Genomic DNA, 26,884 nt, shown 5'->3' with positions numbered 1-26,884 from the left:
GTAAGAATAGTATTCTAGTATGCTGTTACAAACTCAGCCGTGACCTTTGAGAAACTTCATATGCAACGCTATATATAACACCATACAGTATGCTACTCTGTTGTGATTTGATGAGAAGGTCACGCTGATCCACCTACTACAGCTTGGTGTTTTCAGATGATTCAGAGGCGAAGTTTAGAGGTTTGGGTTGGTTTGTAGCTTTAGGGAGTTTAGATGCTGTTCACTAGTAGAAGATGAAACCACAGATTTAGCTTCTTCAGTCATATTCATGCTGAGACGTTATGAAAACCTTAGAGATTCTCGTTTTGCTGATTTTGGATCAGGATATTTGGTCATTTGTGTTATAAATAGTATATTTGTGTTTTTCAGCATATCTTCGATCTTCACAAGCTTTAGCTGCTTTAACTTTATGCAAATTCATCATGTTCATTTCTGCCAAAATATCATGCCTACTATACAACGAGGAAAATCATATTACTCCTCATTACTCAAGAGACTTAATGGAGTTAAGTATCAACGTTTGGTCTTGGTCTTTTGATCAAGAATTTGAGTTCACGCTAAGATTTCTGATGTGCTTGAGTAAATCTGAGTGCAGTTTGAGCCATTTTCAAGATGTTCTTCTGAAACTCTAGAAGTGGCATCTGAAACACAAAAGATGTTAGCAAGTCTCCATTTATTCTTCATTTAGTAATTGAATTTGTGTTACTGTTAGAAGAGCTGGAAAGATATGAGGTGGGAAACAAACGCACATCCGTATGACAGGGGTCATAAACAAAACAATTCTGTCATATGTCTGTCAATTCTGCCATAGTGTTTTATTTTTATACCATCATTGACTCACTCAAAAGCTGAATGACTTTCTTTCTTCCGCTGAACAGAAATGCTATTTTGAAGAACGTGGAAAACCAAACAGTTGCTGATCCACAGTGACTTCCATGGGATTTTTTTTCCCTAGCATCAAATTCAATTGCTTTTTTAGTGTGCGCGCTTAGAAAAAGCACACGTCAGAACAGCACGTGAATGAAACGTTTAACCGGCAAGGCTTTAAAACACACGCAAATAATGTACTTTTGTGATTGCGTTTAAGTGCAGTGTCCCGTGAGAGTAACTCTACCGCTGAGTTAAAGGTCCCACATTGTCAAAACTGACATTTCCTGGCTTTTTTTCATGATAACAGAGGTCTAGGGGCTATGTAACTACCATGTAAGTTTCAAAACAGTCAGTCCACAGTAAAGTGCACACAGCCTGCATAAAGTAGCTGTGATTTTTCACGAGCCGTTGTGACTTCCGTAAAAATGTGACGTCCGAACTACTCAGTCACCACCTTCAGTCACCACCCAAGCACCGTCCTTTTGCCAAACCCCCAGACAGCATCGCGTCCATGCTATTGCTGAGCAACAATAACACGGATACATGTAAAAAGGGTTAACTTTAACAGACGAAACCAGAAAATGTTATCGGCCGGACTGTAATGTTACACTCTCACTCAAAGGATGGACAATACTATGAGGTGGATCATGTCTAACGTGTATAGTAAAGACAAACTGACCGTGTCTAGTCATGATGAAGATGTAAATACATTTCAATTTCGGCAGGCAACTATTTTTACAGCTACATTATTATTCCAGCCATAATTAATCACAGCCATGTATATACAACTACAAATGATTAATTATATATAAATCGCCAGTGTGTTGTTTTACACACATGCACACAGACATTTTTTCATACACCACATAGTCGTGAGATGCAAGAAATCTTCAGACGCGCCTATAACAACAAAAGATAGTTTATTGAACCTTTTCTGATAAGAAGTGTGCGCTGCAAACGCGAGCATTTTTAACGATCGTCTCTGTCCAGTCCGCTCATTTTATTGTGTTTAACCACAACTGTCGTCGGTTTCTTGTCTGGCAGTGGCAGCAGGCAAGCAATCAAATTTCTAATTTGAGGCTGTATTATGTTGATTCTGCACCCAACATCACAACAATATGATATTTTAAGCTCCTTATGTAGATGAATCTGCACTGGTTTGAATGGGCTGCTTCCAGGTTTCCCTTTGTTTTGCCTCCAGCTAGCGCTGTGATGTAATTGTGATGTCATTCGGATCAAGCCCAGTTGAATCGGATTGATTGAAGTGTCTTGCATAAAGACTTTTCAGTCCGACTGAGCCATCATTTTGATTATTAACAGATTATTTGGGCGTGTATAATATAGTTCTCCTCACAGCTGTTCTGCTCACGCCCGCACGTTTTTGTTCCTGCTCTCAAGAAGTGATTAGTAGTGAGGAGCCACCTCTGGTTTCCAGGGGCAACGGGAGCACTTGACTGCCACTAGAGCTCATATGTGAGGGTAAGTGTTGGCGGGCTGCAGATTAAACGGCACGTTTGCTTTGAAGTGATGCTCTTAGTCTCGCGTTTGACACGCCGCCATCAAGAATCACGTATGTGAAATTTCTAATATTTTCTTTCATCTTAAGCCGTGCTGACCCGCCCAAGAAACGCAGCAGCTGTATTTCTATAACAAAGTTGAGTGCGTGATGTGAAGTCTAAACGTGGGATCGTTTTCTGAAGTGCTTTTCTAGAGCTACATGCAATCTGCAACTCAAAACGCGAAACTAATCAGCAGATGAACTAAATAAGTGCGTATTAATGTGCCGTTTGGGCCGCAGCAGAAATCTCTGTCGGCCTCTGTATAGATTGTTTGACTTGCCGATTGCTCTGCTTTTCTCTCGCAGCATCTCGACGTGATATAATGCGTCTGCCAGCAGGACTTGCTGTGTTTGTCCAGGCTTTGATGAGGTTTGATGAGGGATCTAGCATGCTAGCGTTCGCGCCCCTGTGGAACTTTGGGAAGAAAAATGTCCCGAGACATCAGACTTTCTGTTTGGCAGATCATCTGAGCTGATTTCTCATGAACTCATAGTTTCTTCTTGAGGTTAGTTTTACACTATTAGCATGCATATGTAGGAAACCAGAGGCGGTTCCTCCTCAAATCCATGTAGTTATTTGTAGTTCTGTGGGCTGGGGGAAAGCCTAAAATAATAATAATATGTATGTATATGTATATATGTGTGTGTGTGACCTTGAACCTTGAGTTTTTGGCTCAAGGTCTGCATATAAAGTCACACCAGAGGTGTTCAGCTGGTATCAGGACTTGGGCTTTCTGCAGACCAGTCAAGTTCTTCCACACTGACTCAATCAATCATGTCTTTTTGAACCATGCCTTATACACAGAGGCACTGTCATGTTAGAATAGAAAAGGGTTCTGTCCAAACTGTTGCTATAAAATTAGAAGCACACAATTCCCTAGAATAACATTATATGCTTTAACATTAATATTTGTTCTCATAGAAATTACTAAAGTTGTCAAACATGTTCATTAGAAGGGGGTGACCCAATACTTTTGGCAATATAGTATGTGTATATATATATATATATATATATATACATGCATGCATGCATGCATACATACATACATACATACATACACACACACACACACACACACGCACAGTGTGAGTTAGAGTTTAGAGTTCATCCCACTCATTGATGTGAGCATAAGTATTGGGACAGTTGAACATAAGGCAGATATAAAAGATTAAAAACTATTATTTAGTTGCAGATCCCTTGTGCACAATCACAGCAGTGAGTCTGTGACCCATAGACATCACCAGACTCTTGCTCTCATCCTTTGAAATACTTTTCCCAGCCTTTAATGCAGCCAGTTCCAATTGTTTTGGGGAGTTTCTGCCTTTACTCTCTAATCTGGAGCTTGACTTGAGCAATCTAAGACTTTCCATTTCTTTGCCCTTATAAATTCCTTGACTGAACTGGCAGGGTGTTTTGGGTCATTGTCCTGATGCAATATGAAGCACTTCCCAATGAATCTGGTGGCATTTTCTTGAATATTGGTAGGCAAGATGGTTTTGTACCCTTCCAAATTCATTCTGCTACTGTCATCATACATTAAGTCATCAGTAAAGTTGAGAGGGCCTGTTCCAGAGACAGCCATGCATGCCCATGCCATGACACCACCTCCACCATGCTTTACAGATGAGGCTGTATGCTTGGGATCATTTGCAGTTCCCTTTTTTCTTAACATTTCTGCTTTCCCATCACTTAGATAAAGGTTCATATTTGTCTCATCGCTCCATAAACACAGTTCCAAAACTCTTCTGGCTCACCTTTGTGCTTTTTTGCAAACTCTAATCTTGTCTTTCTATTTTTGGTGCTGGTCAGAGGTTTGCATCTTGCTGTGTAGCATCTGTAATTCTGTGTCAAAGTCTCCTGAGGACAGTAGATTGTCAGAGCATCACCCCAGCTTTCTGGAAGTTGTTGGTGATTTTACAGACACGTCTTTTAGGATTCATTTTCACAGCTTTTATGATTTGTCTGTCATCAACTACTGTTGTTTTCTCAGTCGATCAGGTCGTTGTTGGTTGCTGGTGTCGCTGGTGGTTTCCAAACTCTTGATTTCTCCATGCCCTTTGTTTTTGCTAGAGCTCTAACTGACTTCCTCTTTTCTTTTAGCATCCAAATTGCTTGCTTTTCTCTCAAAGTCAGCTCCCTCATCTTCATCCTGGTTTGTGTGTGTCATCATCGAATGCAAGATTCAGAATACAGAAGTAATGGATATAACTGATACGACACATTCCCTGCTTTTAATATCTGAAGAATTAATGCAACAGGACACAGCTGATCACTTAGAAAGACCCGTGAGGCAACTGCTCCAATACTTATGCTCTCATCAGATTGAGGGATGAAACTCTAAAAGTGCTCAACTTCTTAGCTGGTAAAACATCTATGTGTTGAATCACTCGATAATAAAATGTGACATTCTGTAGTTTTGTCTCATATTCATCTTTTAATCATATTTGTAAATGTCTTGACTCCACAGCCAACAGAGCAATTTTGTCTTTACTGTTCCAATACTTATGGAGCGCACTGTATATATACACGATTTATCTATACAAACCCTATGGATCTAATGTTAGATGATTTATTTTCTCCCTTAGTGTTTACAGTATAGTAAACACTGAATGAATGAATGAATGAATGAATGAATGAATGAACGAGTGGTTTTCAGTGCTTCATATGGCTGAATGTGTAAAGCAGTCTTGCCACTGACACTCATGTTTTCTCCTGCGTGACAGTGAGATGTCATGATACACATGAGCAGAGGCAGCAAGCCCAGTTTCCATCCTCTCTTCCCAGATTTGACAGCTACTCTCAGTTGATGTATGAGAAAGTCTCCTGGCATCATGCTTACGTTACATCATTACTATAGTAACCGATGTAGATATAGTGTACACTAGATATTGAACAAACAGCTCAGATTTCATCTGGTAAAGATCCAGACCTGGTGAATAGTTACTATAATTAAGTAGTTAATATTTGATGAATGTTAATCTCTTTGTTGCCATGAACTCTCCTCAGAAATTCTTGTAAGTGCAGAGATCTGCAAAAAATTATTTCTCCTTTTTTAATTAATAAATAGTCTTATTTGACATGTTTGACTTTTGTAAACTTATATAAAAATCCAATTTTTTTATTTTATGAGAATTAACACTGCATAAGACTTGATTTTATAGATTGTCTTGAAAAACTGGCAGACTTTTAAATACTTTAAAAGAAGTGGAACAATATGTGCAGAAACACAAAATACACTTATATATATAAAAGATGCATTACTGAAACTTTTTTATATATCACTACTGGTCAAAAATATTTGAAGAAGTTTACACAAGATTTTTCGTTGTTGTTGTTGCTTCTGAAAGAAGTATTTTCTGCTCACCAAGGCTGGATTATTTAATAAGAAATGCAGTAATATTGTGAAATATTGTTACAATTTCAAAAACCAAAAAAAAGTTTGTTATCTAATTAAAGCTATTTTAAAATGGAATGTATTCCTGTGATAAAAGCTGAATTTCCAGCAGGAAATATAATATTTTAATATAATAATAAAAAAAAAATCAAAATACTGGTTTTACTGTATTTTTCATCAAATGAATGCAGCATTGGTGAGCAGAAGAGTTTAAAAAATAACTTATTAATTCATTATTACAAACCTTTGAGTATTATATGCACATGCGGTGGGTTAGGATATTAAGTAAAGATCAAGTAAAGATCAAATTTCCTTCTGTAAATGTATCAAAACGTATTTTTGATTAGTAATATGCATAGCTAAGAACTTCATTTGGACAACTTTAAAGGTGATTTTCTCAGTGTCTGATTTTTTTGCACCCTGAGAGTCCAGATTTTCCAATAGTTGTATCTCTGCCAAATATTGACCCTTATGACTGGTTTTGTGGTCCAGGGTCACATGTGTTTAAAAGTACTAAAAACTGCCAGTATACTAGTAATATGTATGCTAGTTATAGGGAGAATAGGTCCTTAAAATAAAGTGTTACTATATGTATATAATGATTCTGATTAATATTAAATTACTAAAATGAAAAGTGAACATTTCCCATATTTCCACAAGCGATGAGCAGGAAAAGATCGTGCATTGCATCTTGTATTGGATTAGTCCATAACCAATGATGTAAATGGATAAGCTTGTGCATGTAACCATGGTGAGTCAATGTGATTTTATAATAGCTGTGCATTTGTTCGATTTGGGAGCCGCTCTGATGTTGGTGCGTCTCAATTGTGTTTCACAGCATCTGAGCGCAGAATAAGGGTGTGCGGCGCTTTGATCTAAACTCAATCAACCAGAGATTCAGATTTCAAAGAGACCTGCCGCCTGCTTCTTCAAATGAGTGTCTCCCTGAAATGAAGCCGACCTCCCCTCCGCTGAGATATTTAGGGCATTTCCCGCTCGTCTCGTCGAGAGCGGCCGAAAGCGGCTGGTTTTCGTTAAAGAGTTTGCTGGGCTGATGGACTGGGTCGATCACTGAAGGCGTCCTCTCTGCCTCTGATAGAGACGCTGATTACGCGCATGTCGCTCTTGTATCTGATCTGACTTTCTTCTGTTCCCCCAATTATAATATGCAGATCGGCTAGCAGTAATTACAGAAAGCGCATGCCTGTCATCTTCAACCCAGAGAGACTGCGGCTCACAGCACAAGAGCTTTTGTGCAGAGAAAAAAACGCCAGAGAAAATCTCATGGATGCATTCAGCCCTCAACAACAATCAGACACCATTCTGATAGACAGAAAAACATTCTATCTATCTATCGATCGATCGTTCGTTCTATGATTCTATTGTTCTATCTATCTATCATTCTATCTGTCTGTCTGTCAGTCTATCGTTCTATCTATCATTCTATCAGTGCACTTGTTCAAGATACACTGGACTACTAGATTTTTTAGGTTGTCTGAAGAAAATCTGAAGGGTGCTTTCCTGTAAAGAAGCTGCAGCCATGCACTTGCTAGAGATGGTTGTAGATGCTTTCTTATTGGTCTGAAGGGAAAATTGTTCAGTCTCAAGTCTCTGTGATATTCTGGTCTTTAGATTTGGCTCAGATTGTAAGAAACACTCATTGGTTTAGTGATAACACATTGTGAATCTTTACCTATTCAGATGCTTTTTTTAAAGCTCAAGAGCTGGAATTTCAAACATTGCTAATTTTTTAAGCGGCAATATTAAATTATTATTATTATTTTTTTTATCTAAAGTCTGAAAATTTAAGGATTTTTTGTCTTGGTTTTAAGGCTTTAATTTGACTTCCATCACTTTTTATGTGAACGAAAACATTAGCTATCAGTCAGTCATCAGGAACTGTCATTCCCTTTATTTCTTCATATATTCCTTCATTATGCTTCATATCATCAACTCATTTTACACATTATGAACAAATATCTTATCTCCAGGCTGTGACCGGAGCGTGGACAGATTTCCCAGCATGCCTTTTGTCTGGACGGAAGTCTCGGGAACCCCCCGTGGGTTTGACAGTGGCCCCCACTGCGTCGGCGGCCGTTTGAATGGGATTATGGGTAAATGAAGAGGCGCTCTGGAGGAAGCGGTTAAGAGGATTTGAGTGTGTTATTAGCCATATGTGGAGGGATTCTGCTCAACACGTCTTCATCTCACACAGAGCTCGTTTGTGCAGCACATTTTACCACAAATCACGTGTGTTCAGAGCAAAACTGGACTGGAACTCTCTCTCATACTAGATTTTTTATGCATTCACACTATTGTTCAAAAGTTTGGGGTCGGTAAAATATATTAATATTTTTGAAAGAAGTCTCTTCTGCTCACCAAGGCTGTATTTTGGGTAGTTGACAAATAGGCAGTAAAAAATGCTATATAACACTGAAAATGATCAAAAAAGAATAAATCATTTAATTAAAAAGCATGAATTTAAAATGCTTTTTAAAGAGACAGTACAGGCGTCACACCAGAGGACATTATATGTCACACCGTAGGACGTTTCAGCCTTTTGAGTCAATTAATGACCTTGCTATTCCAAGCTAACCTGTCATTAGTGATTTGCAAGATATATTTGCATAATTTTCCATGATTATGTAGCTTAACATACAGTTTTTAATTTAAAAACATATATATATATATATAATTTAGGGGTGTCGCACCAAAGGACAACAAAACGTAACACTTTTGTAGTGGTTCCAAAAAAGTTCAATATTTGACCAATTTTGAGGGAAAAATGTACCATGTGCACAAGTCATGGGCTTCACAGGGGGCTTCAGTAACACGACCATGAATGGGGTCCTTCAACTAATTAAAGTTTTCTCTGGAATTGGACCGATTTAAAATCAGGACGGTGTCACGCCAGAGGACATGGTTTTCAGAGACAACGTGTAACGAGTTCCTACGCTTTCAGAAATATATGGATGAAAAGAATTATTGTCATTTACTAAAATAGACACTTGTACAATTATGCCGGAGATATTTTTTTACGTTTTTATGCTTTTCTTTTGAATTTATAAAAGTTGTAATTTATTGAACCATACTTCAGACAGTCACGCTATAGGAGATTTGGCTCAAAAATGTAAAAAAATCGAAAAACACTGCAGCTTTTATAATAGGTCCATGTAGGACAAAGAAATGTTTAACCATTTACTGCATTTTAAATAACGACAATATTAATTATATTTATTTTTATCTTGTGGGACAGTGAAAATGGCATATCACGGCAACAACCCATTTATTTGATCAAAAATACAGTAAAAAGTAAATACAGTTTTCTATGTGAATATGGGTGGTGATGGCGCAGTGGATAAGACGCATGCCTTTGGTGTGAGAGACCCGGGTTCGAATCCACTGTGAGACACCAATGTGTCCCTGAGCAAGACACTTAACCCCTAGTTGCTCCAGAGGCGTGCGACCTCTGACATATATAGCAATTGTAAGTCGCTTTGGATAAAAGCGTCAGCTAAATGAATAAATGTAAATGTAAAAATGAATATAAAGCTGAATTTTCAGCTTCAGTGTCACATGATCCTTCAGAAATCATTCTAATTTGCTGATTTGCTGCTCAGGAAATATTTCTGATTATGAAAACAGTTGCATATTTTTGTGGAAACTGTGATATTTTATTTTTCGAGATTCTGTGATGAACAGAACGTTTAAAAACAGCACTTATTTGAAATACAAATCTTTTGTAACGTTATAAAAGTCTTTACTGTCACTTTTGATCAATTTAATGCGTTCTTACTAAATAAAAGTATTAATTTCTTTTAAAAACCCAAACCTTTGAACACTGAAATGGTGCTATGTGTTTATTTTGATCTCATATCTCTTCGATATCTCAGGTATTTCTCCAAAAAATGCATTAAATGGAGAGCAAATGGAACTGACTGATATCTGATGCTTTTATTCACAGCAAATACCATCAAACTAAGTCAGTTTTAGGAAGCAAATCATATATGAGATCTTAATATCTCAATTGTTTCTCCTGGAGAGAAGTGCAATTATAAATGTTTGCAATTTTTCACGTTTCTTTTGACCGCCCCAAGTACTGTACGTCTTGCAGTGTTTCAGAAGAAAATTCTCAGCAGTGTCTCAAACTATTGCTAAGATTTGATACCTTTATACTCTAGTCAAGTATGTATTTTTACTCATCTCGTCTCATGCGCATCTCATATTACTCATATTTTTACACACGTCTTTGGATAGGGGAACATCTTGATACCTACCTGTTAATCTGAGATATGAAAGATAAACCTTTGAGTAATAGTTGTACTTTATACTTAAATACTTGCATGAAAGGTTTTGTTGCATTTTCTTACCTTATTTATTAAATGCACCAAATTTTGGTGTAGAAAATTGCTAGTAAAGTTCACAAATAATCTCAAAAATGGCAAGTTAACACATTAAATACATGTGAAATTTTGAACATGTGAAATATTTATAGTGTTTAATATTTTATAGTATTTTAGTGTTATAGTATAATAAAAATAATGTATGCAAAACACTAGTAATCTTTGATTTATTTACTTGCAACAAAATTGTAGATGGACTATATTATCAGATAGTATTCTATTGTAAAACATACTCTGATCATTGTTTTATTTACAACTTTGAAAAATCATTTTGTACAGTGAATGTCAGCTTTGTGTTGTTCAAAGCCGTGATTAGCTGTGAGATCGTATTATATCTGTAGTGTCTTCCAGGGATTCATGGCTTCCTGTGGCCGTCGACGGTCTGGTGTGAGCGAACGCCGAGCGCTTTCTCTTTGAAGTGTGTGCATCACTTCCTGCAGGGCCTGTAAGGCTTGATAAGAGAGAGTCCTGCTGCTGGAGAAATGATTCCTCCACACTGATTTGTGCTCATTCTGATGCATCTCTTCCATGGTTCGGCCGGTGGATGGTGTTCGTGGGAGTCATATCTTCTGAGCTTTGACAGGAAGGATAATTGAATTGTGTTTGTCTGAAGTGGCGGATGAGCTTGTTTCACTCACCGGGTCAGTCATGGGAAGCGTTGTACTTCAGAGTTTCGCTCATGCACTTCTGAGAACAACTCTATCCGGTGTTGAGATGCTTGTTTACTTGCGATAACTCTCTGAACGTTGGCTGATAACTCCGGATCTGATGTTAGCCGTTCAGGTTGATGGCGTTGGGCGTTTTCCAAAATGTTATCTGAGATGATAACCGCATCTTGAAAAAGAGAGAGGATTGAGTTGTTGGCTTTTCTCTTGCAATCTAAATCGGTCTCAACACAAATACGAGGTGTTAAAGAGGAGATTTTTAGATGTTAAAGGGATTGTTCAACCAACATATAAAGTTCTGTTCATCATTTACTCAGCCTCATGCCATCCTGCATGACTTTTTTGTTCTGTGAAACTCAAAAGGAGATGTTTTGCAGAATGTTCACGCTGTTCTAAATTAGAACAGAGGCCCTAAATATGACTGCAATGTTTGGATTTGTCAAATACTTGTGTTTAATGCAAATATGCTGAGTCATTTTTTTCATGGCTTGATGCAGGGTTATTATAGTTAACTAAAAACCTAAAACATTTAAAAAACTCATTACTTGAAATAAAGTAAAATTAACTGAAATAAAATTCAGCAACATTTCTCATTTTCATTTAGTTTAATTTGAAGTACTAAAATAAGAAACTAAGTAAATTTAAACTTCCCACTTCTGAAAATTGATATGGAAATATACCAAATAAAATGATAAAACGGTAACTAAAATGAGCAAAATATAAAAAATACAATATAATTAAAAATTATACATATTAGATGAAAAACCTTGTTACCTTGAACAACTAAACTGAAATAAAAATAAATTAAACATAAATAGTAATATTAAAAAAAATCCAATAAAAGGCCAAAAGCACACAAAAATGTACTAAAATGGAAATGGAATATTAGTAAAAATTAGTATACAGATCATACTAAATATATAATTATCAGGGCTGGGCGATATGGCAAAAAAAAAATAATCTCTATTTTTCTGAACCTTTGAACATTCCGAACATTTTTTAAGATTTTTAACTAGCCAACTTGAATATGTGACTACAACATGATTCAAGTAACTTGTTCTTTATTAACTCTAGTTAAAGAAAATTATATTCCAAGTGCACCACACATGTAGATGTCAACATGATGTAAATGCTAAAAAAAATCACTTGTTAAATATCTTTGCAGAAAAGATGCATGAACCACATCTTCATACTGTACAAACTTGTCTTATAAATTCATTTTAAATAATCGATAAAATTCATTTTAAATAATCGATAAAATTCATTTTAAATAATCGATAAAATTGGAAAAATCGCCCAGCCCTAATAATAATAGCTAAATAATACTTAAATGACATTGGTTTAATATCATGATGTCAAATGCCATTTATTCTCTCAGTGATGTCAAGTCATTTTAGTGACATTTTGAATTCATTTTAAGAGCTTGAACAGAGTGAAAGATTTTACCTTAAAGTACTTTCTGTGATTGTATTTTAATGTGCAGAAGCACTATTGGTTGAATTAATGTAGAGTTTAAAGACTAAACTAAGGGTTTAAACTTTGGTTTCTTTGTCTTAAGCAACCCAACATGCCACGGGACGGCAGAAAGAGTGTTAGGAGCTCGTTTGAAAGCAGTCACTGTTGTGATTTTGTTCAGCACCGTTGAACGCTTTACCGTAAGTAATCTGTGTTTGTTGTCCTGCAGCGGTGTTCACAGAGGTCCCTCATGACATCACGGTGCAGAGTGGGCAGGACGTGGAGATGGCCTGCTCCTTCAGAGGCGCCGGATCGCCCTCCTATTCGCTGGAGATTCAGTGGTGGTACATCAGGAACCACAGAGAATGGACCGACAAGCAGACGTGGAGCACCAATCAGGTACAGGCAGCGATTACCCATAATGCAGTGCTGTGTGTGTTGTTGAGGAAAGGAGCGGTGCTTCACTAAATGATCAGAGGAACCGTTTACACCTGCTGGACCAGAAAACAGGTGAAGAAATCCCTCAGACGCACACTGAACCCAAGCCACAACTAGAGTCGAAAGGGTGTACTGTTTACACCAGACAGAAAGACACCACCTAGCAACCACTCAAAACACTAGCAACCACCCAGAACACCTAGCAACCACCCAGAACACCTAGCAACCACCTAGAACACCTGAGCAACCCGATAACAACTAAAACACTCTAGCAAACACCTAGCAATCATCCAGAACACCCTAGTAACCCCACAGCAATCTAGCAACCACCTACTAAAATAGTAGTGGTGCTCCAATCAGGATTTTTGAGGCCAATCACCGATCACAAAAAGCAGTATCTGCCGATACGATCACCGATACCGATCTTTTTAAAGACTTCTTTTTATCATTTAGAATTATTTATAGTGATGATCCAATCAAGATTTTTAGACATTTATTCAGGGCCTGAATTTTATTTTTGAAAATTAATTCCCCTCTTAGGTGTCTCTTGTGAGAGAGAATTTTTTAATTTGAGGGGTGGAGGAGGGCATTTTTTCAAAAATATATATTTATCTCACCTAAATATTTGATCATGCACTGCATTTTTGTTTTGACAGTCGTGCAATTGTTGCACAATAGCTTACACACAGCACAAGCCTGATTCCATGAGCTTTGGGTCAGGCGGCCTTTTACACCAGGTTCACACATACTCCGTTTGCAGTCCATGTGTGGTATAGAAGCGGTGCAGAAGCAGCACGGACTCTCATTGTGCTTTCACACAGGAGTCTGCAACTGATCATGGCTGTTTACTACAAACACAACATTTATTGCTTTTTACTTTTGCATTTACTTCTAGATTTATATATTAAGTTGCTTAAGCAAGTGGCAAAACATGTAAACTACTTTTCTTACATTATCACAAACATTCTAAATTAAAACTTACCATTGACAGAAACAGTCAGCTCTACTGCCTTTTCTTTTGCATTTAAGTCTTTATTACAAGCAATCCTGCGGTTCATAAAGAACTATATTTTCGTACCTCCACGAGTGCCATCTATTATTGGCTTGTTTAACTAAAAGTGCTCTTTTCCTTTAAACCTAGCCAAAAAGCCATAACCTATGTGTTGACTGTGAAACACAGTAGACTTTAATTATATGCATTTATGGTAACAATAGTGTTATTACTACATTTTCTGTCGATCCATGTTCATATTTACTGCAAACAATGCGCTGTCTCTTTAATTCAGCGCGTGCAGCGGAAACGATCTCTGCACTGCCGCAGACGCTCCTGGAACACACGCAACCATTGCAGTCACTACAGTGTGAACAATTTAATCCGTTAACATGAGCGTGGAAACATACGCACTGCAAAAGGAGTAATGTGAACCCGGTGTTATGTGTGTGTGCTGCGAGTGTGCATGAGCACACGGTCTCAAGGAGATCGTGCGAGCACTGAGTGGTTTAAACACTGGCAAGAATTAAAAATGGAATTTATAAACTTTAGTGATGATGCGACACTGCCTCGATTGTGCAAGTGACAACTCCTGTGCAGCGTGCAGCTCGCTTCTAGACAGACACAATGTGATTTGAAGCCATTTGCGCATTTTGAGAGAGGAAGAGAGAGCGCGTGCGGTGATTCACTCATGCTGTTTGTGAAATTGTCTCACAGAAAGTTTTCAAGTTACTTTATAGGTTATTTAATGAAGAAATATGAATTGTACCTCACCTTCAGCATTACAATTTTTTTACATTTAAATTTAATTACATTAAATAACCCGCGCCGGACAAAGACTGAGATAGGCGCGTCATCAGCTTGAGATCGTTTTTTTGAGATCGGTTTTTATAGAGACCACCGATCAAACATCATAAAGCGATTATCGGCCGATAGTGATCAGTAGCCGATCAATCGGAGCACCCCTATAAAATACCTCAGCAACCACATAGCAACCAAGAAATCTGCGTTTCCCAAAAGCAACTATGGTTGCAAGTTCTATCGTTACCAATAGAGTTCAATGGAACTAATGACCATAGTTAGCTAATGATGCTTTTGGGAAATGTACCCCAGAACATTAGCAACCACCCAGAACACTAATAACTACCTAGAACACCAGAGCAACCACATAGCAAACAAGAACACTCTAGCAACCACATAGCAAACAAGAACACTCTAGCAACCACAATGCAACCAAGAACTTCCCAACAACCACCTAGAATGCCCTAGCAACCACCGAGAACATTCTAACAACCACATAGCAACCAAGAACTTTCCAACAACCACCTGGAATGCCCTAGCAACCACCAAAAATACCCTAGCAACTGCACAGCAATCAGAACACCCTAGCAACCGCATAGAGACCAAGAAAATTCTAGCAACCACTGAGCAACCATCCAGAACACCCTAGCAACTGCATAGCAACCAAGAAAACTATAGCAACCACCTAGAATACCCTAGCAACCACGAACACTTTGGCAACCACCTACAATACCTTAGCAACCACCAGGAGCACCCTAGCAACCGCATAGCAACCACCCAGAACACCCTAGCAACCGCATAGCAACCAAGAACATTCTAGCAACCACCTAGAATACTCTAGCAACACTAAAACACCCTAGCAACCAAGCAAACTTTGGCAACCACCTACAATACAAATACAGGCCACTTAGCAACCACCCAGAACACCTGAGCAATCACATAGCAACCAAAATAACTCTAGCAACCTCCTAGAATACCCTAGTAACCACCTAGAGCACCCTAGCAACCGCATAGCAGCCACTCAGAGCACTGTATCAGTGTTGCAGTAATGACACTCGTCTCCTGTAAAGTGCACACATGATCTCTCAGCTGTCAGCTGTAGGTTGAGGGTTCAGTGTCAGTGTGTGGGTATTAGTTCTGATCCAGAAAGCATAATGTTAGTAAGATGATAATCCCAGCGTTCTGTCAGTCCTCTGCCTTAATATCTGCCTACAATTACTATTACTAACAATACACACAACAACATGATCGGCACTGGCCCGCTGTCACATGCCTGCAATTATACGACCATTTCCTCTTCCTGTCTGCGCTCATGCCAGTCAAACTCAGCGGCCTATTTTAAGAGACTGAGAGAGAGAGTGTTCAGCGCACACACACACACACACACACACGTTAATAACCAGCTGTCAATCAAAGGCTTCAGCTGCACAGCATCACCTGCATGAACACAGACAGTGTGAGAAATTCAATACATTTCTATAGATGAAATACAATGGCCATACAGTCAGTTTGGGCACTTAAAACGTCTGAATGTCTGCATTATGTATCAAAATATCATAGCAGCTGTCATTTATTGTAAAGAAAGATGCACATTACAAGCAAAACATTTGACAGGAGGACATTTGTTGGATTTGAAATTATCAAACAATAGATCTAGTGTTGACAATGACGACTAAAAATCACTAGAACTAGAGTCATAAAGATATTGATGATGATATTCAAACATTTTAAGTGTCCAAATATGTTTTGGTGCTGCTTTGTTATTAGTAGGTACGTTAGTATTATATTAGTAGGTATCAGGGTGTTTCTTCAACTATGGGTGTGTTTGATCCTGTGGACTTTTAGAAAATTAAAATAGTCTTAAATTATTTAATTTGTATTCTAATAATGTCCAACAGTGGGCATGCATAATTATTCAAAATGAAACGCAATTAACATATTGCAGACTGTTTTCATTAAATACATATAAAACATATTAATAAAATTATGAAAAAATACAAATATTACAATTGGTAATAGTTCTTATTTTATTTAATATTTTATTATTATTCATATTATTATATTAATAAATAATCACAACATTTTGGGCAAAATTGTGCACCCTTGCAAAAACAAAGCACAGCAAACCTGGTGATTTTTTTTTTTTTTTCTTTTCTTTTTTTCTTTTGTGAATTTCATTTTAAATCACAATCACTGTTTATTCCCCCTATATCTTGCAGCTGTAAAAATACATAATCACAGGAGAAATCTTTTTCCAAAAATGTGGTTTATTATTCCACAAATGTCATTACCACATTTCAAAACTTTTTTAACACTTTTATTTATTTACTTTTTTATATATAAAATGATTTAATTGTAATTCCATAGCTAGCATTGTGTATCCTCAATTAAATATTTTTTTACGTTTTTACATCATTTGAAATTACAGCTTCATTAGAAATAATGCATAATAAATGTTGTCCTTGATGCCTTTTTTATAGTTTAAGACTGAAAGTCAAGTCAAGTCACCTTTATTTATATAGCGCTTTTAACAATACAGATTGTGTCAAAGCACTTCACAGTATCAAATTGGAGGATACAGTGTCAGTAATGTATAATAATAAGATTAAACACTCAATTTTCAGTTAAAGGCATTTCATTATTGAATTCAGAGATGTCATTGTGTAGATCAGTTTAGTTAAATAGAAATCAAATTGATGATAATCGCTAGAAATTAAGTGTAGAAAGTCTGGATCAAGGACCAATAAATAAATAAAAATCTAAATATATAAGACATTCGAAAGAGAATACATGATGAAGACCTAGTGTGACAAAAACTATTTCCAAGACCATCACATAACGAAAACTCAGTGAAATCCGTTGTGGTTTGAATAAAACCACAGGGACATAAAAGTGGCCAGAGCTGAAGAAATACAAACATGAGGTGAGCAGAGGAGAGGAGAGGATACAGCGGTATTAATGGAGCCGCGAGTCTGCAGCAGGTAACAGTCCACACAACATTAATCACAACCAGTAGAAATAGCTGCAGGTTCCCCAGACACCAGAGAGAGAGAGAGCGTGAGTGGGAGACATTGCAGGGCTTCCTGCTGTGAACTCAAGATGCTTTTTAATTGGATGGAGGGACATGGAGAAACTCTTGCTCACCTTTGCGTCATGTATTATTCATGAAGGACTCTTGAGGATCCGCCGCGGCCAGTTAAGATCACATGCCGCAGAACCATCATCTCCTTCCAGAACACTGGACCTGAGTGTCATTATGTGTGTGTGTGTGTATGTGTGTGTGTGTGTTCGAATGTCCTGCTGCTGTTTGTTTCACTCAAAGTAACTGCATCAGACACATGAATATTCTCTGTAGAATGACCAAAGTTTAATGGATAATTCAACCGAAAATTTTAATTCTTGTTCATTTTGTGCGACATTTGACTGTGAATGATTTAGGAACTTGAGGGTGAGTACAACCCGAATTCCGGAAATGTTGGGACATTTTTTTAAATATGAATAAAATGAAAACTAAAAGACATTCAAATCACATGAGCCAATATTTTATTCACAATAGAACATAGAGAACATAACAAATGTTTAAGCTGAGAAATTTTACACTTTTATCCACTAAATGAGCTCATTTCAAATTTTATGCCTGCTACAAGTTGCACGGGGGCAACAAAGGGCTGGAAAAGCAAGCAATTTTTGAAAAGAATCAGCTGGGAGAACATCTAGCAACTAATTAAGTTGATTGACATCAGGTCTGTAACATGATTAGCTATAAAAGCAATGTTTTAGAGAGGCAGAGTCTCTCAGAAGTAAAGATGGGTAGAGGCTCTCCAATCTGAAAGAGTGTAAAAAGATTGTGGAATACTTTTAAAACAATGTTACTCAATGTCAAAAAGGCTTTGCAAATCTCATCATCTACAGTGCATAACATCATCAAAAGATTCAGAGAAACTGGAGAAATCTCTGTGCGTAAGGGACAAGGCCGAAGACCTTTGTTGGATGCCCGTGGTCTTCAGGCCCTCAGACGACACTGCATCACTCATCACTCATGATTCTGTCATTGACATTACTAAATGGGCCCAGGAATACTTCCAGAAACCACTGTCGGTAAACACAATCCGCCATGCCATCTGCAGATGCCAACTAAAGCTCTATCATGCAAAAAAGAAGCCATATGTGAACATGGTCCAGAAGCGCCGTCGTGTCCTATGGGCCAAGGCTAATTTAAAATGGACGATCCACTTTTTGAAGTGGAAAAGTGTTCTATGGTCAGACGAGTCCAAATTTGACATTCTTGATGGAAATCATGGACGCCATGTCCTCCGGGCTAAAGAGGAGGGAGACCTTCCAGTGTGTGATCAGCGTTCAATTCAAAAGCCAGCATCTCTGATGGTATGGGGGTGCATAAGTGCATACGGTATGGGCAGCTTGCATGTTTTGAAAGGCACTATGAATGCTGAAAGGTATATAAAGGTTTTAGAGCAACATATGCTCCCCTCCAGACGACGTCTATTTTAGGGAAGGCCTTGTGTATTTCAGCAGTACAATGCAAAACCACATACTGCAGCTATTACAACAGCATGGCTTCATAGTAGAAGAGTCCGGGTGCTGAATTGGTCTGCCTGCAGTCCAGATCTTTCACCTATAGAGAACATTTGGTGCATCATTAAATTAGAAATACATCAAAGATGACCACAAACTCTTCCGCAGCTGGAAACCTATATCAGGCAAAAATGGGACCAAATTCCAACACCAAAACTCCAGAAAATCATAAACTCGATGCCCAGATGTCTTCAAAATGTTTTGAAAAGAAGAGGAGATGCTAAACATGCCCCCGTCCCAACTATTTTGAGACCTTTAGCAGGCATCAAATTTGAAATGAGCTCATTTTGAGCATAAAATTGTAAAATTTCTCAGTTTAAACATTTATGTTATCTGTGTTCTATTATGAAAAAGTTTTGACTCGATGCGGTTGTGATTTGAAATTCTTTTAGTCATTATTTTATTCAAATTTAAAAAATTTAAATAATGAAAATGATTTTAATTTTGGGTTGAACTATCACGTTAACACTTACAAAGTACAGTATAAAGTAAATGTTTAGCTGAGAAATAATAATAAGAACTGTGTAAACAACAGTCTGACCTTTTCTGTTGTAAACTACATGAGCAATTCAAATCAAAGACATACAGGCATCTACTAAAGAAACATCAGTGACTAAAGCAAACTCGCATGTCTTCAAATGACTTTATATGTGAGATGTTTTACTTTTTCTCTTGGGAAATGCTCGAATGAAGCTGCTAAATGAGAAATATGAGGGTGAAAATAACAGTGCTCAATTTTTTTGATGTGAAATAACCCCTTTGCCATAGGAAAAAAATAATGTAACTGCAAAGGAAAATACCATTTCATGTATTGCATTTTAACCTAATATTTGTATTTTGTTAATGTTTTAGTTTGTTATATTAATGAAATAGTGATTGAATATTCAATTCAGTTTATTGTATGCTTGTAGAACTATAGGGTGATAAAATAAATATCACAAATAATATGTATTATCATCAGAGTTCAGTATATTTATATTTAATCAGAGTTGATGAAATTAAAATCATGCAAATGTACAGTTAAAATAAGTAATTAATTATTTTATTTAATATTTACGTGTTCTTTTATATTATACATGAGAAATGTTGCTTTTGCAACTAGTTGAAAGAAAATAAAATTTATTTTTATTTATTTTATTTCAAGTAATGTGATTTTTAGTTAATTATAGTAACCCTAATATGACTACAAGTTTTGTTTTATTTTTTCATTGCAGGTGGTGCCGCAGAATGAGATGTCAAAGGACGCCACCAAAATCAGTGTAAGTGTGTGACGTTTGTTGTTTTCTCCTCATTTCCTTCGTGAAAGTCTCTTTTGTGTTCGTTCATGGCTGCCGTCTTCTGCTCAGCGAGAGAATGTAAAAGTCCATGTTGTGAGCGTTTGTCAGGGTGAATAACTGGAGCGTGCAAACACAACATCACACTCGTTTGGGCTAAAGGTGTTTTGTTAGCAACTTGCTCAGCTCTTGCTGGTTGAGCCGCTGCAGGCTGTGTGTGTGTGTGTGTGTGTGTGTGTGTGTATGTGAGATGCAGGAGTCTCCTCATGTTAAAGTCATACATCGTCAGATAGCCGCTCACAAACACAGTGGGGTGAAGCGGCTGTGGTTTGGAGTGTGTTTGCTGATAGTTCACCAGTATCACACACTCACACTGATGCTGCTGTGATCAATATCTGCTGTGATTGTGCCTCAGGTGATCATAACTGTGCTGATATTCAGATGAACAGCATGAATATTAGTGTGATATTGTGTAAACAAGCAGTTGATGCTGAGCAACAAATTTCAGACACACTCTTTCATGAACTTTTGTTTAATTTGTGCTCAACTAAATGAAAATATTCCTAAAACAGGATCATGCAATTCTATGTAACAATTCACACAAGTAATATTTTACTGTACCTTACAGCTTGGAATAATTTGAGGAAAAAACTGAAATGCAATTTTTTCCTGTGTTTGTTTTCATTTTAATTCATTTAATGATTCTTTTTATATTTTTTAAGCTCCCGTTTTATAATAATTATTATTATTGCTGTTGTTGTTGTTATTATTATTATTACTAAATAAAATTTTTAAACAAAATGTTGAAAAATTGAGTATTCCAAAAAAATTCTTAAATTTAATGGGAATTTTTTTTTTTTTTTTTACTTTCACCGTACAAATGTAAAATTACATTTCTATTATATCTTAATTTTTTTTCTTTTGTTTAACATTAAACCATCAAGCATTTATCCAAACCATTATGTTTGCATCGAGATTATATCATAGTTTTTATGATAAATGTTGCTTAAGTAGCTTTTTTTTAAAAATCAGTTTATTTTATTTCAAGTTATGAAATTGTTTTTATGGTTTTAGTTTTAGTTGATTATAAAATCCTAATCTGAACCCATGGGGCCAATAAGTGTTTTTTGTGCCACCCAGTATCCGAATTTCTCATGACATTAAAAGGTTACAATAATTTTGTCGTTTTGTTTGTTTTTAAGCATCTGTTAGTCACACACGTATTGGCGTTTGGCATCTAAATAGCTTTTATAAGCGTGTCTGATCAGGGACGAGGGGACAGCGCATTGGCTAGTCAGATATGAGAATATGGAGTTTTGCAGGCTCATTCTCTCAGTAGGATGTTGAAGGTGAGTGTTACCTGTGTGTGTGTGTGTGTGTGTGTGTGTGTGTGTGTTTGTGTGGGTGGATAAATCAAAGCATCTCTCTCTCTGCTACTTCATTAAATATTCACAAGGACATTTGCTTCCAGTGTGAAAGCAGAGCTCTGGATCTGAGGTTGGAGGTTCACTGCAAGCGCTCTGTCCAGCTGCTGATGTTCACGATGGTGCTGTTTTACACTCTCGTGCATCTAGCTGTGCTGTTACTTCTGATTATAGAGAAGCTGATAGCTAGAGCGTGTTTGTTAACACACTCGACATATGTAGTGCTGTGGAAACGGCGCCAGCAAGTGAAGTGAGTTAATGTTAGCGTGTATGTGTGTGTGCATGCGGGTTTGTGAATGTATGTTTATTTATCCACCTGATCCACACTCAATCTGCTTCACTGGCAGACGGCTTTATTGAGCGTCTGGACCCGTGCTCAGAGTCCTCTGGGAATGCTGACCGCTTTAGAGAGAGATTGTCCTATTGTCTCTGTGCTTCAGAGGAAAAGAGAAAGCGAGAGAGCTGTTGAGTGAATGTGTCTCTCATGTGTCTCTACGGTTCCACAGCTCATCTGATTACTGCTGACATGCAGACTGGTGCATTTCACTGCTGCACTAATGCATTTCACTCTTTCACTGAATTTTACTGCATTGCATTGCCTAAACTGTTGCATTTAACTCACTTACTACCTTTTACTGTATTTAATTGCCTCCAATATTGCATTTCAATCTCTCACTGCATTTCATTGCATTGCCTCAACTGTTGTATTTCACTCACTCGCTGTGTTTTACTGCATATTACTGCCTCCACTATTGCATTTCATTGCATTGCCTCAACTATAGCATTTCACTCACTTGCTGCATTTTACTGCATTTCATTGCATTCTTTGATGGATTTTACTGTCACTGCATTTGACTGCATTGCTTTCACTGATGCATTTCACTGCATTGCCTTACCTCAGCTGTTGCATTTCACTCCCTTGCATTGCCTTATTTGTTGCATTTCACTCACTTGTTGCATTTTACTGCATTTCACTCCCTCACTGCATTGCATTGCCTCATTTGTTGTATTTTACACCTTCGCTCCATTTACTGCATTGCATTGCCTCCACTAATGCATTTCACTGCCTCCACTTTTGTATTTCACAGTGTCACTGCATTGCTTCCGCTGATGCATTTCACTGCATTGCCTCAACTAATGCATTTCACTCCCTCACTGCATTTTACTGTATTGCATTGCCTCAATTGTTGCATTTTACTCACTTGTTACATTTTACTGCATTTCACTGCCTCCATTATTGCATTTCACTCTGTCACTGCATTTCACTGCATTGCTTCCACTGATGCATTTCACTCCCTCACTGTATTGCATTGCCTCTGTTGATGCATTTCTCTCCCTCACTGCATTTCACTGCATTGCATTGCCTCTGTTGATGCATTTCACTCCCTCACTGTATTGCATTGCCTCTGTTGATGCATTTCACTCCCTCACTGTATTGCATTGCCTCTGTTGATGCATTTCTCTACCTCACTGGATTTTGCTGCATTGCATTGTCTCCACTGTTGCATTCCATTCTCTCACTCCATTTAATTTCCTCGAATTTCCTTAATTTCCTCTGCATTTGGGACAGAGCCACTGTCTCACTGCATTACTGCTGTCTCACATATCACATCTGCTGTTGCGTTTCACTGCAGCTGCTCAGAGGCACATGATGGTCCACACAGGAGCTCTGATGTTCACCAGACAATTTAAGCCCGCAGGACAGAAAAAATGAGAGCTGGGAGCAATACAAAAGACTCCTTGTTAACAAATCCAGAGGTTTATTAGATTTGTGGTTGTATTTTGCGAGTTCCACAGGCACTACAGGTGAATAGGGTGACGATTAATTAATAGAAATAACCATATTTTTACCAGTTGATTAAACACAGTAAGACAATTGTTTTGCATTATAAGTTTTCTTAAATATTATATTTAAATGTGCAAATGATGCATTATGTAATTAAATATGCACTAATTTGCATACATTTGCAGAACATAAATTTGAACAGTGGATAAAGCCAGGTACAAAATATTGTTTCATTTTATTGACATTAAAGTTAAAGGTTTTATAAACGGGATGTTGGATATTTCTTTTTATCACTCCATAAATCAAAAATAATGTGAACAGCCAAAAACTAGAATACATTTTCACATTTTTAGGAATAAAATGTAATAGAAAGCAGGCGAATGATATATGAACAACAAACCCCTCTCCAATAACCTTCAGAATATAGATAAGAATAAAACTGAAGTTTGGTTTGGATACATTTCTGGCTCAGTGCAGAATAAAAACATATTCTGAAAAATATGTACTGTAATTAAAATCTACAGACACAATTGTAATAAAATGAACACTTTGGATGTTTTCTTTCCACTTTTCTGAAAAAAAAAAACATGTTATGGAAGCAAAATAGATTAGTGCATGAAAAAAACCAATGGTTTTGCCTGTTGTGTCTTGTCTTAAATGTTCTCAAAAGGCTGTTCTAGATCAGGGCCCGTATTTATCAAGCTTCTTAAAGTGCCATTTTAGTCTTCATGAAATGTTTTGACGAATGATAATAATAATAGTAATAATAATCGTCTCGCTGTCGTCAAAGGCATCAGCAACAGGTGATATCATTGACTATCGTCGATACACTATACTATCGTCTGTCGGCACCCTAAATCGAGTTGTGATGACGCTTCGTTTCCTTGCCATAATGTATTCTCTTGAAAATTCTTTATTGTTAAATGTGTTGAATGTAAACTATTAGGAATTTAACCATTCAGTGTCAATTTATCTGAGAATATTCTTAATTAAGGAAATCTATTCAGTGATTGGTCCATGTGTATGTCATCATCCAAAATCCTGTTTGTGGCACAGCAAAGTGTTGTGAATCATCTCTAAGACTGACACTTGATGTAGTCCTATACTTCACTTAAATTACGATTATTATTATTATTATCCGTCAAAAATAGACTAGGTGGCTATCTTTAGTGATGCAGCGTGGAGAGCTGCTTCAGAAACTTCTTTGGTAATGTAAATGTTCTTTGCTCATTTTGAGTAACTGAGGAAATGTAACCGTTTGATTAAGTGCTGTCTCCTCAGCGCCATCACAAGCCCTTACTGGCAACTCCTAACCACTTGAGAGACCTCTCGAGCTGTCTTAAATAACTGAGAGAGTAAGAGTGATTCTTAGCTTTAAGAAATTTGATAACTTGCTTTTATACTTAAGTTTGAAAGTAGAAGTAAATTTCGTGAATTCTCAGCACTTTGAGAAGCTTGATAAATACGGGCCCTGATTTTCTAAAGCACACTGCATATTTCGGCCTACGGCTTCATCCTAAATCAGTCGGGGTCCATTTTAAATCAGCATGTTCGAGGCTGATTCATGATTTAATACCCTAACGCTGGTTTCCACACATCTCCTGACCGGTTCTCCTATCCGTTTCTCCGTAGGTGGTGAAGGTTGCCGGAAGCAACATCTCCCACAAGCTCCGTCTGTCCAGCGTGAAGCCGGCGGACGAGGGCACGTATGAATGCCGCGTCATTGACTTCAGCGACAGCAAGCTGCGGCACCATCGTGTGCGAGCGTACCTGCAGGTGGAGCGGCCCAAGGGGAATGCGGCTCCTCCGGTCCATCAGGGGGCGACGTCACAAGAGGAGGCTCTGCAGTCTGACCACCACAAGCACCAGTCGGCCCACCACGCCCATCACAAACCCGGCCGCGAGCTCAGGAAGAGGTCTGCTGATGATAGTACCACTGACTGCACTGAGAGCTGCGTGCTTTAGGTTCCCCTTACCTTCAGTTACTACCCCACCCAAGCACCTGTTCACCCACACCACCCAAATACCCATAATTCCTCACGCCAACCCCTAAACTAGAGATAGCGCACCTGAAAATGAAAGATCTGTCATTTACTCACTCTCACGTTGTTCCAAACCCTGACTGACGTTCTTATGTTAAAAAAGTTATTTTTGCACTTTGTTTTAATTTATTAGCCCCTGGTCACTCTCCTTTTTTGTCCTTTTTGAAGCTTTGTTTTATTTCATAGCATTTTTTCTGCTTTAACATTCTGCAATATAAAGAATTTTGTGTTTTATGTAAAAAAACAAAAGTGAGTGAAACAGGCCTTTTTGAAATTTTACTTTATGGAGTTTTTTTTTATGTTGTCCTTATTGAAGCTTTAGTTAATTTTATTTATTTTGAAGCTTTATTTTATTTTATTTAATGGTTGTTTTGTCCTTTTGGAATTTATTTTAATTTTATTTTTATTTTTTTTGTGTCCTTTTTGAGGCTTTTTATTTTACCTAATTGTATTTTTTTAGCCCCTGGTCACCTGCTATTTCCAAAGAACAGCTTAAATATTCTGCTAAATAAATTATTTTGTGTTTTATGGAAGAAAGGTAATTTATTTTATTTTATTTTTTATTGTCTCTTTTTGAAGCTTTATTATATTTTATTTCATTTTATGTTGTTTTGTTTCCTTTTTGATTTATTGTATCTAATTTATTTATTTATTTATTATTATTATTATTATTAATCGCCCCTGGATCTACTTCCAAAGAGCAGCTTAGACATTCTGCTAAATAAATCATTTTATGTTTTATGGAAGAAAGTGAGTCATACAGGTTTGAAGCAACATGAAGGTTGAGAGAGTACATAATGACAATTTAAATTTTTGAGTGAACTATCGCTCAAACAAAAGATGTATATTTCTGTATAAAAACGAAGGTAGATGTCTGTTCAGAACAGCGAGTGCATGTGACAAACATTTCTAATAATATTTGCCAGTGAGCAAGAAACCAAATGAAACTCTTTGGTCAGATTCATGGTTTTGATACGATGTATAGACGGCTAGAAGCGGCAGAACAAAGTGAATGTTTGAAATATTCTTCATCAGGTCTAAACGATGACATTTACATGCTGTAATATTACTATCATTGTTTACATGTCTAATGTTACAGGCACCAGTCTGAGGGTTTATTCTGGACTGGCATCACCGATGGCACAATGCGATAGGTGCCAGCTTTTGCAAATATGTTTCATGAAGCTTT

General features: G+C 37.3%; 1 protein-coding gene across 1 annotated transcript in view; it reads left to right on the top strand.

The window, feature by feature from the left end:
* Positions 1-25,618, top strand: part of vstm2la (V-set and transmembrane domain containing 2 like a) — a gene marked incomplete at both ends in the record, with an annotated part of 52,975 nt that extends 27,357 nt beyond the window's left edge. The window contains 3 exons of the mRNA XM_079401314.1: positions 12,576-12,745; positions 20,384-20,428; positions 25,286-25,618. Of these exons, the coding sequence (XP_079257440.1) occupies positions 12,576-12,745; positions 20,384-20,428; positions 25,286-25,618 (548 nt within the window). The remainder of the gene's footprint in view (positions 1-12,575; positions 12,746-20,383; positions 20,429-25,285) is intronic.
* Between the last annotated feature and the right edge of the window lie 1,266 nt (positions 25,619-26,884).

Source organism: Barbus barbus, assembly GCF_936440315.1.
Source record: "Barbus barbus genome assembly, chromosome: 40".
NCBI classification, from domain to species: Eukaryota; Metazoa; Chordata; class Actinopteri; order Cypriniformes; family Cyprinidae; genus Barbus; species Barbus barbus.
Note: the sequence above shows the minus strand (reverse complement) of the source record. Positions and strands in the feature narration are given on the sequence as shown.